This window comes from Oryctolagus cuniculus, chromosome 16, assembly GCF_051225735.1.
Source record: "Oryctolagus cuniculus isolate XC-2025 breed Fujian yellow rabbit chromosome 16, ASM5122573v1, whole genome shotgun sequence".
NCBI classification, from domain to species: Eukaryota; Metazoa; Chordata; class Mammalia; order Lagomorpha; family Leporidae; genus Oryctolagus; species Oryctolagus cuniculus.
The window spans coordinates 84,344,843-84,358,727 of record NC_142882.1 but is presented as its reverse complement, the minus strand read 5'-3'; the positions used below and the strand labels follow the sequence as shown (position 1 = coordinate 84,358,727).

General features: G+C 46.4%; 1 protein-coding gene across 2 annotated transcripts in view; it reads right to left on the bottom strand.

The window, feature by feature from the left end:
- ABCB1 (ATP binding cassette subfamily B member 1) overlaps positions 1-13,885 on the bottom strand; it is a 199,871-nt gene that overhangs the window by 23,446 nt on the left and 162,540 nt on the right. For both annotated transcript variants that reach the window (XM_008261791.5, NM_001082159.1), the window contains 4 exon segments: positions 10,376-10,483; positions 6,797-6,874; positions 4,069-4,152; positions 1,435-1,638 (listed from right to left, as the gene is read on the bottom strand). In XM_008261791.5, the coding sequence (XP_008260013.3) occupies positions 1,435-1,638; positions 4,069-4,152; positions 6,797-6,874; positions 10,376-10,483 (474 nt within the window).

Here is a 13,885-nt window from a genome sequence, read left to right as displayed (position 1 = left end):
CTGCTTTTTAGCGTATATACGCCAATGAAAGTGAGTCTGAGTTACACAACTGACATGGCGAGTAAAACAACACAGTCACTTCACCACTGTCTTCTCATCTTGCTGCACAATGGAGCAATCAGGAAAAGGGTGAATTAACACGCTGCCTCCTCACAGCTTTCTTTATTCCAAGATTTTTTTAAACAGACTCACTAATCAGCAGGAGGAGAACGTTTAAAGGGAGTAAACAGCACTGTTTCCCTCTGAAGGCATCATGGACTATATAATTTTCTGACCTGTCATTTCTGCAAGGATCCAGGTCACAGGATATGCTATGCCAGAGGACAGGAGCACAAGGCTGGAGCACAGCTCCCTTGAGTTGGAAACCTGACTCCAGTTACCTAACCCACCAGTTACCACCTCTAAAGCACTGGGGGAATACCTACCTGTGCTTCAGCTTCATTTGAGAAATGAGAAAACAACAGAATCTACCTCATCAGGCTGCCCTAAGGAAGGATTCATTTGCCAGAAAGCACAGCAGATGCCACAGAAGCATTAGTTAATTAATAGGGGGAAAAATGGCCAAGAATGTACAAGGGGAAAAAAGTATCAGAGCAAGGATTATAGCAGTAGGATGGAGGATGGAGGCAGGAGAAAAAGAGAACAAATGCACTGATTTTTTTAAAAGATTTATTTTATTTTAGTTCAAAGTCAGAGTTAGAAGGAGAGAGGGAAAGCAAAAGAGACACAGAGATTGTCCAGTCACTGGCTCACTCCCCAGAGGGCCACAACAACCAGGGTTGGACCAGGCCAAAGCTTGCAGTTTCCCATGTGGGTGGCAGGGGGCACAAGCACTGGAGCCATCTTCAGCTGCTTTTCCCAGGCCATTAGCAGGAAATTGGATCACAAGTGGAGCAGCTGGGACTTGAACCAGTGCCCATATGGGATGTCAGCATTGCAGGTGGCAGCTTTACTCACTACACCACAAGGCTGGCCCCAAGAAATGCAATAATTTAAGCTAGATATAGAATAAATACACCTAGAGCTTTCCATGTTAAATTTTCCCATTTTATGGAGGAAAAACAGGGGTCTAATTTTCTCAATAAAATAACAGATTTAAGCTTGCTTGAATGGGAAAAAGCAAAAGGAGAGAGGGAATTAAAAGGGAAAGGCAGCAAGAACTGAGCAAAGGAGGGGAGGGGAACATTAAACAGAAGGATACAACGGTCTAGAACATGGACAGTCGAGCAGGGTTGTCGGTCTGTGAGCCTAAGGATGGGTTTTGCTCCTTTTTGTTTCTAACCTGCTAAGTAAGCCTCAAAAAAATGCATGAGTGATGGTCATAAAAACATTTTAACATTCTCAATGCACAGTGAGTGGCAAGCAGTAAGAAAACAATATTGATGACAGCAGTTTACTCTTCTGGGGTAAGCAGTAACATTTAGTTTGACTCACCTTTCCGGAACCTTCCAGTTCTTTCTTATCTTTTAGTGCCTGCCCAGACAACATTTTCATTTCAACAACTCCAGCTATTGCGATGATGGGTACAATTGCTAAGAGCAGAAGTGTTAACTGCCAACCATAGACTAAGGATATAATAATTCCTGTCCCAAGATTAGCTATGTTCTGAGCAATTACAGCAAGCCTGGAACCAGTCGCCTGCAAAACAGACAAAACAAGTTCAAGACACATTCTTCTATTCTCCTTAAAAATCTATGCTTACATTTTCTTAAGGATTATGAAAATTCTCCTCGTGCACATCTATTAATTATCTTCTTGAAAGAGACATAAACGTTTACTCAAACTAAGTTTATTGGTTTCTAAAATGATGATTCTACATACAAAGAGGCCAATTATATACAAGAGGTTATCAAAAAGCCAATTGAAAATATGTATCATAGAAAAACTATGCATGGACTTCAAAATTTTCTGCACCAAATGAACCTGTTTTTGAACTCTAATTCCTATGGAATTTTTAAAGTACCCTCATGGTTCTTTTTCTACCAATTTTTTTAAAAAAGATTTACTTATTTGTTTATTTGAAAGGCAGAGCTACAGAGAGGCAGAGAGAGATAGAGAGGTCTTCCATCCACTGGTTCACTCCCCAGACAGCCAAAATGGCCAGAGCTGTGCAGATCCGAAGACAGGAGCCAGGGGCTTCCTCCGGGTCTCCCAGGCAGGTGCAGGAGCCCAAGGACGTAGGCCATCCTCCACTGCTTTCCCAGATCATAGCAGAGAGCTGGATTGGAAGTGGAGCAGCCGGGACTTGAACCGGTGCCCATATGCGATGGCAGCATTGCAAGCAGTGGATTTACCTGCTACGCCACAGTGCCGGCCCCACCAATTTTTTTTTTTTTTTTTTTTGACAGGCAGAGTGGACAGTGAGAGAGAGAGAGAGAGAGAGAGAGAGAGAGAGAGAAAGGTCTTCCTTTGCCGTTGGTTCACCCTCCAATGGCCGCCGCGGCCGGCGTGCTGCGGCCAGCGCACTGCGCTGATCTGATGGCAGGAGCCAGGTACTTCTCCTGGTCTCCCATGGGGTGCAGGGCCCAAGGACTTGGGCCATCCTCCACTGCACTCCCTGGCCACAGGCAGAGAGCTGGCCTGGAAGAGGGGCAACCGGGACAGAATCCGGCGCCCCGACTGGAACTAGAACCCTGTGTGCCGGCGCCGCAAGGCGGAGGATTAGCCTAGTGAACCAATTTTTTAATACCAAGAAAATCTTCACTAATCAAAGCATGACTACTCAAGCAAGCTCGACCAATCAGCACAATAAGAGTCTGACAATCATATTAAACTAGGAATAGTGGACATTTCCAACTACTTACTTAAGCCCAATGCTTGTCATTAAGATATTAAAAATGTCTATTTTTGAGATATTAATTGTACTTAATTCAATCTGCATTTGTCTTAGAAAAATAAACAGAGTTAAAAGCTATGGAACTCAACTCAGGCACAGACGCTGGGAGCAGCTCAGGAATGGCCCGGCCTCAGGGGTTCGCATGTCATGATCTTGTGATTAGGACACTGCTCGCCAGCCAGGCACCCTTCATTCAGGCCTCCTGTAGGTATCACCCTCTCCCTACCACTGAGCCCTGCTTTCCTCGACAGCCAGCAAGCCCCTTCTCCACATCCCGATCCATTCCCCAACAGCGCTTCAACAATCTGAAAGACCAGGCAGATTCCGTATGGCAGAACTGGCACCTGCTTCTGAAAGCTCAAAGGTGTTTCAAGCAGTGCACATTCTGTTCTGTCAGGTTCTATACAACTTGATGAAATGCTCAATTTTTGTTGACTTGTTGACTTTAAGCAAAGAGACTTATAACAATTCCTAAGATTTATATTGCAATGTCTCAACGCCGTGTGCTTCCACATTTATAACCCAAGACATTCTTACAGAAGCCCACCTATTAGAAGGAGATGTTAGTATAGTCTTCTCTTATAGAAAGATTAAAAGACAGAGACTGGGAAGTGTTAGGGTGGGAAGGAAAGAGACACAGCAGAGATATGGTCTGTTTTGTTTTTTCAAATTCCACATTATCTTGTAGACTTTTACCATAAAGGTTATGGAAGAAACTGTAATTTCAACCAAAAATATAAACCTGTCAGATATCAGAGATTCACGCAGTAGTAGAGTTTTAAGCTTTATAGTCTAATAAAGTTATTCCTTCTACCCTTAGTTTAATTTTTTTTCCATTTATTTCATATTTTTAAAAACATTTTCTTCCTTCCCATTTGAACTGCAATACCCCTAGACTATCTTAGAGCAACTACACTCATCTTTTTTTATACACTTTACAAAAAATTACAATTTCTTATTAAGTGAACACTAAAACGGATGAATTCTTCTACATGCATCTTGTTAATAGCATGAATGGCACAGCAATGATAAAAGAAAGCTTGTAAGTTAGCTATATAGTTTATGATGTTCAAATAGCCTACACGTTTGCTATAAAGCATGTGATACATTTGTAGGTCAGATGCTAAATATTTTCTTAATGCTGTAGACTTGCACCTGTAACCAGAGACCTGTTTCACACTAAGGTTCAAAATGGGCAGTAAGACAAACATCAGCAGAAAGGAGGTGCATACCCCTTTGACCTGAGCAGCGTCATTGGCAAGCCTGGTGGTCAACGCTCCAGTTGTGTTTTTAGGGTCATCGAACCAGCTCACATCCTGTGCGAGAGAAAATGCTTTTATTATCTTACAACCCTATTTATGAGACTCTTAGCTTAATGACAGAGTCGGTCTTCTTTATCATTTATTTTCCCTGCATTCAGCATTTGACAGGGAGGGACAAGAAGCAGACTTAATATTCAAGCACATGAATAGATCATTTCATTTGTCAAAACATTTTGAGTGCCTACTTTGTCCCAATCCAGATTTTCTAAGGAGCTGGGTCTCCACAGCGGTGAACCAAAGTGACAGACTTCATAAAGCCTACGTTTGACAGACAGAAGGTACACAGGAGTCTTCCAAAAGCTCATGGGAAAGGCACATTAGATCTTAATTCCATTTTTCTATGAACTTTTTGAATTACCCTCACAGATGACACGTCAGGTACACAGAAATTCCATGAAGCAAAAGAAAGCAGAAGAGGGGTAAAAGAGGGATTGTGTTCGAGAGTGGGAGGGGGCAGAAAAGGCCTCTCACAGGACATCTGAGCAGAGAAGTGAATGAAGGGAAGGGTTGAAGATATCCAAGGGCAGGGAAACACGGTGTGTGCAAAGGCCCTGGGCAAAGGCACACCTGATCTGTTCACAGCAGGAAAGCCCTAAAAGCAGCCAGTGGCCTGGGAACAAGCTTTGTGCATTTGTAGTGGCTGTCTCTGCCTCTGGACTGATTTCTGTTCTCAACCCCACCCAGTCCCACAGGCAGGCAGGCAGGCAGTGTGTAGGGAGCAGACTGCATGCTGGGAAAGGGAGGAGCTGTAGGAACTGAGGTGCAAGGGGTTGTGGGGGCCACAGCAGGTGTGGGCTTACGGGCAATGGCAGTTCCCGACGTCACCCTCAGAGACATGGGTCATGGTCAGCAGGGCCTGCAAAGGGGGTTGTGATGTGACTTCTGTGTTAGAAGCATGACACCGGCGGCCGTGCAGGCAACTGACTGGGTTGGGTAAGTATGGAGGCGATGAGACTTATTAGGAGGCTATGTTAATATTAAACACAAAGAGAGGAGTCAAAGATGATGGCAAAGCTTTTAGCCCCAGCAGTGGGTAGAATGGTGCTGTCATTTAGTGACATGGGGAAGACCAGGAAGGAGGAAGCATGGCTGGGAGAGGAGAGTCCACAGCTCGCCTTTGGAGACGTGAACTTGTGAAATGTATCAGGCATCCACAGAGAGGCTGGCCAGGCAGCTGGGTAACTGCAGTCTGGGGCAGGAGAAATGAACTGAGTTAAAAGCAGACCAATGGAAGCAATCTAGACTGAGATATGACATCCAACAAAAAATACGGTTTTCTTTGTATAATCACGTTTTCAAAAACAGACACTAACAAGATTGTGAATCTGAGGTACAAGTTTACATTTGTCACAAATAATTATGGCCCTGAGAAGTTATCTGAACTGATGATTTGCATTAGAACAGTATCGATCACTTGTCCCTGAAATATTTAAGAAAAAATGAAGTGCTGTAAGTTATTACAGCATTAGTAACTGGCTGTTTGGTATTCTTACTGCTTCAGCGTCTGCCCACTGGAATGTAACTTCCTTGAAGACACGGCTCACCCGGGTTTGAGTGCCGTACAACACTTGGTCCCCTGCCTCCTAAGTGAGAGGCACTTCAGGAGTGCTTGCCCTGATAAACAATCTGTGGGGAGGGCGTTCCACAAACTGGCACTCACCTCCCACAGCGTCACAGACCTGAATGCTGGCTGGTGGATGACAGGGCGCCTGGCCTGGACCCAGGTCAGGCGCTGGCCTCAGAGGAGGCTCTGAGAGCTGGACCAGTGACAGAGTTCTCTCTCACTCATCAGACTCAGTCCTGGCTCTGTCAGTCGCCAGCCAGCAATTCCCATAAGTATGTATTTTTAAGCAGTGGTGGGAGGGGTGGGAAAGGATTGAAGAACTAAAGACAGTGAGGAAAACTGCATGTGCTCCAGGAACCCTCATGGCAAACTGCAGCTCCTTGGCTAGCAGGAGAACCCTGGCTGGTGAGGGCAGCCCTCTGGAGGACCGTGTAACTCAGCAGCAGTGACAATCGAGAATGACCAAGTCACTTACACACTATTCATGATTGTTAAAGCAACACTCCCACATGAACTGGATTGCACTGGGTGATTTCCATGCCTGGCTCTATTCCTCTCTCCCAAGAAAAACATCACCCTTGTCTGCTGTTTGGGTTTTGAAGGTGCAAAAGCCAAGAGGCATTATCAACTAGTAACACTGTCATTCCAGGACTACCAATCTAGCCCCAACAGAGAAATGGGGCAGACATGAGGGAACAGGCCACTGAGGGTGAATTTCGATTTGTGGACAGGAAGGGCGCAGAGGCCACTTCTTGGTGGGAAGAAACTTGACACATATCTTGGGTTTCCCAGGACAAAGAAGGAAAGAGAAAGAGGAAAGGAATGAGGGGTACTGCAGACCACACCCATCTCCACTGCCCACAGCTGAGACCTAGGGCTGGGCATGCTGCTGGTCTCCAAGCAGCCAGCTCCTTGGGCCCAGCAGCAGCCAGCAGAAGGCAGGCCCTGCTCCTGTAGCATCTCTGGGATGAGCCCGAGATGAACCACTCACCTGAAGCCAAGTAAGCCAGCAGCTCCGCCATGAGCCACAGGGGGGCCCGCGTGGGGAGCTGCACACATCCTCAGCCGACCTACCTGTCTCAGCATGGACTTGAACACCATGTAGCGCAGGCGCTTGGTGAGGATTTCCCCGGCTTTGCCAAAGGTGAAGCCCTGTGAAGAACAAGAACAGAACGTGGAGGAGTTGTCAGAGAGCACAGGGCCCACACACAACCAGAGGTTTCGATGTCCCTGCTGAGGCGGGACACCAGGCAAGGCCACAGCGGCCCTGATGTCCAGAGTCCGCTGCCTCTCTGGGCGGGGCACAGTGGTGCCAGGCTGCCCTGGGGAGCGGCCAGGGGCTGATGCTGAAGCTGGTGTTGCCCCTCTCAACCGCACTCTCAGGAGTTATCAGGACCCACGTGTCTGTGGCTCTAACTCCCAGCCCTATTTAGTTTCACCAGGAGTCAAAGGTCAACCCTCAGGAAGCAGAGCTGCTCCAAAGGCAGGGGTCTCTAGGCGTTGGCTGAAAGTGGTGCTAGTAATTGTTATGTCAGGGGCCGAGATGTAACCTGGGAAAACAAGAACTGACAGGCACTCCAGCGTAGAAGATACAGAGAACAGAGACATCAAATCCTTAGTTTTCCAGATGACAAAAGTTGAAGGCTGGGAGCAAAATGGGCTGCACCAGTCCTCACCTCCTTCTAGGAAATAGACCCGTGTGCCTGAGAGGAGTGGGCAGAGTGACAGCGGGAGAACAGGGTAAGCTGTGACTGTTCTGTGTGCGGGCCTCACCCAGGAGGGAGGATACAGGACCCTCACACCCATGGCCCTGGGGACACAGGTCTAGGAAGCAGCAGTGTCCCCCTTCCTTTCTGGACCTGGCAAGTGACCTGAGGAGAAGCAGGGTGGAAATGGCCATGTGGTGCATCTGAGGAACAGAGGCACGGACCTCTTGTGTCATCTGAGAGACAGGGCCAGGCCACCCGAGCTCTCCACGCTCCCCAGCAGTGGGCTGAGCCTTACTCAGAGAGCGGGTAGAAACACAGGCAAAGGGTCAGCTCCCCTAGGAAGTCCTGACAGAGAGGACAGCCAGGGTGGACCATGGAACTGCAGGCCGGGTCATAGGCACGGCCAGCTCAGGCTGCTGTCACCAGGGGAGACACACCATGTCCACAGACCATAGCCTTCCACCCAATGCTGACCCGAGGGTACTTCACAAAGTTAGTAGAAACATGGAATTCAAAGATTATTTTAGTGCCAAAAAACTTCAAAATCTTGGGGCAGGCATTTATACTACTGATTAAGATACCCACATCCTACATTAGAGTACTTGGTTTCAGTTCCTGGCTCCAGCTCTTAACTCCAGTTTCCTGCTAATGTAGATCCTAGGAGGCAATGGTGATGGCTCAAATAACTGGGTTCCTGCCAGCTACATGGAATATCTGGGTTATACTTTGATTTCCTGGTTTTGGCCCTGGCCCAGCCTGTGGTCGTTGTGGCCCATGAATGGCAGCTCTGTCTCTTAAACAATTAAAACTGAAAAAAATAATTGAAATCCATACATGATCTCTTCATTATACACATTTTCCAGGAACTTTTTGAAGACCTTTGCTATGCATGGATTTCAATTATTTTTGTACCAAAACGTATCATTTAATTCTATTTTTCTACAAACTTTTCAGAATACCCTCATATAGACATCAATGCAGGGAAACGGAAAAGAAGGGGGAAACCCTAGAATTACTGAATTTAAGCCTAAAATTACTCAAGTTCTTAAGTTTACTTGGAAACGGTCACACGAAGGTTTCTGTCATTTGGCTGAATGAAATGTGAAATAATTCGCCCACTTCAGGAACACCACTACTGTTACCTGTGTAGCTAGCCTTACTCTGACTCTGTACTTTACCCTAGAAAGTTCTTATGACGGAAGAAATGGAAGTTTACCAAGCCGCAAAGTTCCCAGAAACCAGTTATGAGGAAGCAGAGCTACGATCGGCATCCGGGGCTGTGAGAGTCCCGGCACAGTGGGAGCAGCGCCGAGCTCATCACCACTCCCTGAGCTCCAGGGCCCAGCTGAACCCAGGCACTGTGTCTGAATTCCATGGCTTTCCACAGCTGAGGTCCCCTCATTCACAGACTGTGCACGCCTCAGCAAGCCAGCCAAGTTCACCACCCAAGCCACGGCACTGCCTTAGCTTCACCAAGGAACCAGCTCAAAGCCTAGCTCCCTCCAGGCTCCTTAACCAGCGTCACCCTGAGCAATTGCATCTTCTCCAAACACCTGTGGTGCCACCCTCTATGTGGCTGGCCTGTCTTCTTTATTCTAGGTTGAACTCCTTAGTGAGACTATGAGTACTCAATAAAGAACAAGTTCAGTCTTTCTCTTCTGTACTTCCTTACAATGTCCAGAACAGAGTTCAGTTTATTGATGCAAATGTAATACATGCTTAGAATTGTGAAATAAGGAAGCCTATTCAGAGTTTTATCTAAAATAATTACATGTGGCCAATCACTCATTTTTTAGGGTTTACCACTGCCTCCCACAGGCCTGGGCACCTTGTCACATCATCTCTTTCAATCAGGAGTGGGCAGGCACCATCATCCCTGTTTCACAAGTAAGGACTGCAAGGCTTAGAAAGTTTAAGTTACTTATTTTCTAAGACATGAAACCAGTAACTGGTGACACTTGCACCTGGATCTAACACCAAAACCCCACTGCCTTCCACTCTAAAACTCCAAGGTACTTAGTTCCTCTGCAATTCCATTTCAGCCAAACGCTTTGCAAGTGCTAACATCTGGTCCTTTACTAACGTTTCCTACAGTTCTAGTTTCAGGACTGTCGCTCTACCATCATTAAAAGGGCTCTTTCTAACTTTGGCAAAAGCTGAGTGATAAACTCTTCAAATTCTTCTTAAATCAGGGTCAAATGGGGTTTTGTCTGCTTGCTGTCACTTCTTTGAAAGCAGGCATTTGAGTGTTTACATTACATCCAATCTTACAATTAGGGTCCCAAACTTCATTTCGGAGTCCCCACCTTCCATTTCCTATCACGGTGTTAGATCAAACACTCTGCTGCCTCTGATTTCATAAACATCTCCACTTGGGGGAACTAAAGTGGAGAGGAAAAGGTAAGCAAGGGAGCTGCAGGAAACATTTATTTTAAGTATGTATTTTCTGAACTGGTTTGGGTGGGCATTTGGCCTGTTGAGGCACCAGTTAAGATGCCTGCATCTCCACGCCAGAGTGCCTGGGTTTACAATTCCCAACTCCAGCTCCAGATTCCACCTTCCTGCCAAAGCTAGGTGGCAGCAGTTGAGGGACTGAGTAGCTAGGTCTCTGCCTTTCATGTGGGAGACCTGGACTGAGTTCCTGGCTTCTGGTTCCAGCCCCAAACCCGGTCTTGGCCATCGTAGGCATCTGGGGACTGCATCAGAAGACAGAGAAAAGTACTGAGAGAGATCCTATCTCTTGAAGAACTAAACCAAATAAGTTAGTTAAATAAGTAAAGTAAAAAAATCACTTTGCATGACCATTTAATTGTTTAAAAGAATTGGTTAACAGATAAATTAAGAGAGAAGCAATTCTAATAAAAGGGAAATCACACTTTATAACTCCCCAGTTGAATAATGATTCATTTCCCCAAATGAACAAAGTGAAAACGTGCACATTTACCTGAAGGAAAAATGTAATAAAGGAAATAATTCCAAGGATGAGGAACAACAAGGAAAACAGGTCACTATTCCGCCGTTTTGTTTCATCATCATCATTTCTTGTGAAAACCTGTGAGAAAATTTTTAAAGGGGTTTCAGTTCAGACACAGCAGAAGCCACTCTGGGTCTACCTCACTTCTCATCCAGCATATGTATATGTATATGTATATATCCAGTACATGGAGGGAGGGCCCCACTCTGACATCAGGGTGGCTTTCTCGATGCCAGCCTTAAAGGTGTCTGCTTTCTGAAGCCATGTTGTGCTGCAGTAGGTTAAGCAGCGGCATGTGACAAGGACATCCCCTATCAGAGTGCAGGTTCCAGTCCCAGCTGCTCCACTTCCATTCAGTTTCCTGCTAGTCCAACTGGGACAGCAGTGAAACATGTCCCAAGAGCTGGAGCCCCTGCCACCCATGTGGGGTGGGAGATGAAGTTTCTGGCTCCTGGCTTTAGCCTGCTCCAGCCCTGATTGTTGTATTTGGGGAGTGAACCAGTAAATGAAAGATTCTCTGATGCTCTACTTAAAAAAAAAAAGTTAATAAATCAATTTTTAATTTAAAAGGACTATCTGTTTTTCCACCTTCCTTGGGAGCTAAGAATGGGTCTGTCACTCATAAACTGACCCAGTATTTTCTTCTGCTCAGACTCCCTTGAGTAATGAGTGCCACTTCTATCACAAAAAGCAGAGATCAGAACAAACACATTCACGTGCTACATGATGACATTTAGATTAACAGTGGACAGCACATAGGACAGTGGGCCCGTAATAATGGAGCTCACAAATGCCTGTCACCTCCTGACATCACAGCCGTGGTGACATGTTGGCATGCCTGTGGGGATGCAGTTGTCAATAATTCTGCTGTCAGACAGAAGCACAGCACAATTATGTGAAGTATGTAAAGCTGGATGAAAGAGAATAAACTACTGGGTCCCTAGTCTACCCATTTATTATACTGCAATTTTTATCATTTCCTTTACAGTGTATTCTTTTTTTTTTTTTTAACAGGCAGAGTGGACAGTGAGAGAGAGAGAGACAGAGAGAAAGGTCTTCCTTTGCCGTTGGTTCACCCTCCAATGGCCGCCGCGGCCGGCACGCTGCGGCCGGCACACCGCGCTGATCCGATGGCAGGAGCCAGGAGCCAGGTGCTTTTCCTGGTCTCCCATGGGGTGCAGGGCCCAAGCACTTGGGCCATCCTCCACTGCACTCCCTGGCCACAGCAGAGAGCTGGCCTGGAAGAGGGGCAACCGGGACAGAATCCGGCGCCCCGACCGGGACTAGAACCCGGTGTGCCGGCACCGCAAGGTGGAGGATTAGCCTAGTGAGCCGCGGCGCCGGCCTACAGTGCATTCTTTCAACTCACTGAAAACAGGTGTGCCATGTTATGTGGGTGGCAGCCTCAGGCACCTTGTGTTTATGTCTCTCCACATTTTTGGGGGGGGGGGGTTAATTTAACCTCCTGTTATTTTGTTCATGATGGTCCTGAAGCATACAAAATCCACAGCTAAAGCTGCCACTAAGAGACCATGTCAATGCTGACAATGCCTACACAGCATCCAGTACATCAGCACACGTTGTGCAAGTTTGCAGCCTAGCTGTGCAGAAGGCCATCCCCAGGTTTCTGCTAGGAAACTCCGTGGAGTTTATACAACGATGCCATCACCTGGTGGTGAATCTCTCAGAATAAATATCCATCGTTAAGCAGTGCACAACTGTACTCTCCTCTCCCCCTTCTGGGGAACCACAGTTTGTGGCAATTCATTGTTCTACAACTTGGATACTTCAAACTGTCCCCACGTATTGAGGACATTAGGCTGATGTAGTTTTGGTGAACTGGAGAGAAGTAACCACTCAGTTGGCACAGGCCTTGCAAAGACAAAGCGGGTGCTTGAGCCAGCCTTCTTTGTAGGATAGCCAGTTGGGAATGACAGCCAGACCACCTACATGGAAACCTTCCAGAGACAGAGGGTTAAGGGGATGTCCTGGGCTCAAGGAGCACAGTGAATAGCACTCAACAGGGGAAGTCAGCACACGCTTCCCTTCACAGTGAGTCACAGTCTTGTAAGGTGGCCACGTGCCTAACCCAATCTGAGCAACTTCATTCTTTGTTTAAAAAGTATTCTGAGGTCAATTTTTCTTCCAACAAAAATTGTAACCTATTACTAAATTCTTATCCTGTGCTGGCATGATTCCAAGCAAATTCATGTACACTCTTCCTTGTATTCTCACAGTCCATCCCCTAACGTTTGCTTTATTATCACCATTTTACAGAGAAAAAATGGAGTACAGAGAGGTTAATTAACTTGCTCAAGGTAACACATCCAGCAAAGGGTAACTCAAAGAGGTAAAATCAACCAATCTAACCCAGAGCCCACCTCATTCAATGAGGCAAAAGGTTGGTTATACATCTAATATCAAGGAGCTAAGGTGCTAGCCCTGGACCACCTACCTCCAGACCTACTGCTAAACAAAGAAAGAAAAATGTAAAATCCATAAATTGAGTGTTTGTTACACACAGCCAAACCCATTCCTAACTCATGCACTTCCATTTTTTGTCTTTCTGACTATGCCTCTGTCTACCTCCCTGTCTGCAAAACACATGTCAGAATATGTTTATAGAACTGGGGCCACTGGCCAAATATTTACAGATTCGCTGGGACACAGCCATGCTCACTTGTCCCCATGATGCATGTGCCGGCTTTTTTACTCCAAGGGCAGAGGTGAGTATCTGCAACATGGACCTCATGGTCTGCGGAGCCCGAGACATTTACCCTCTAGGTCTCCCTAAAGTCTGCAGACCCTGTGCCACGACACATGCTGCATTGGAAGCAGACACTTAGTCTCCTACTATTTCAGCACCTGGAAAAACTGCCTGTCACAGAACAGGCACTGAAAACGTATTTCTTACATGTCAACCTGAAAAAAGTTAGCCAGGCATGGGCAGACCTGACTAGTTACGTGTTTTTGCTAAATGCATGATACTGTTTGACATACACATCTTTGAATCAATCTTTCTTCACAATTTCAACATCTATGGCAAGGGGATCTTGAGCTTAACGTCTGCACATCTGTCACTGACCAGAGAGCATTCCTGACCATGAGAAACGCCACCATTAGGCTGGTGTTGCGTCATGGCAGGTAAAGCCGCCTCCTGCAATGCTGCAACTCATATGGCTGCCGGTTCTTGTCCCAGCTGCTCCACTTTTGACCCAGCTCCCTGCTAATGGCCTGGGAAAAGCAGAGGAAGATGGCCCAAGTCTTTGGACCCCTGTCACTCACATGGGAGACTTGGATAAAATTCCAGGCTCCTTGCTTTGGCCTGACCCAGTGCTAGCCGTTGCAACCATCTGGAAAGTGAACTGGAGATGAAAGATCTCTCTTTGTCTCTAACTCTTTCAAATGAATCTTTTTTTTTAAAAAAGGGGGTGGGAAGGAAAGGAGGGAAGTAAAGAAGAAAGAAAGGAAGGGAGGAAG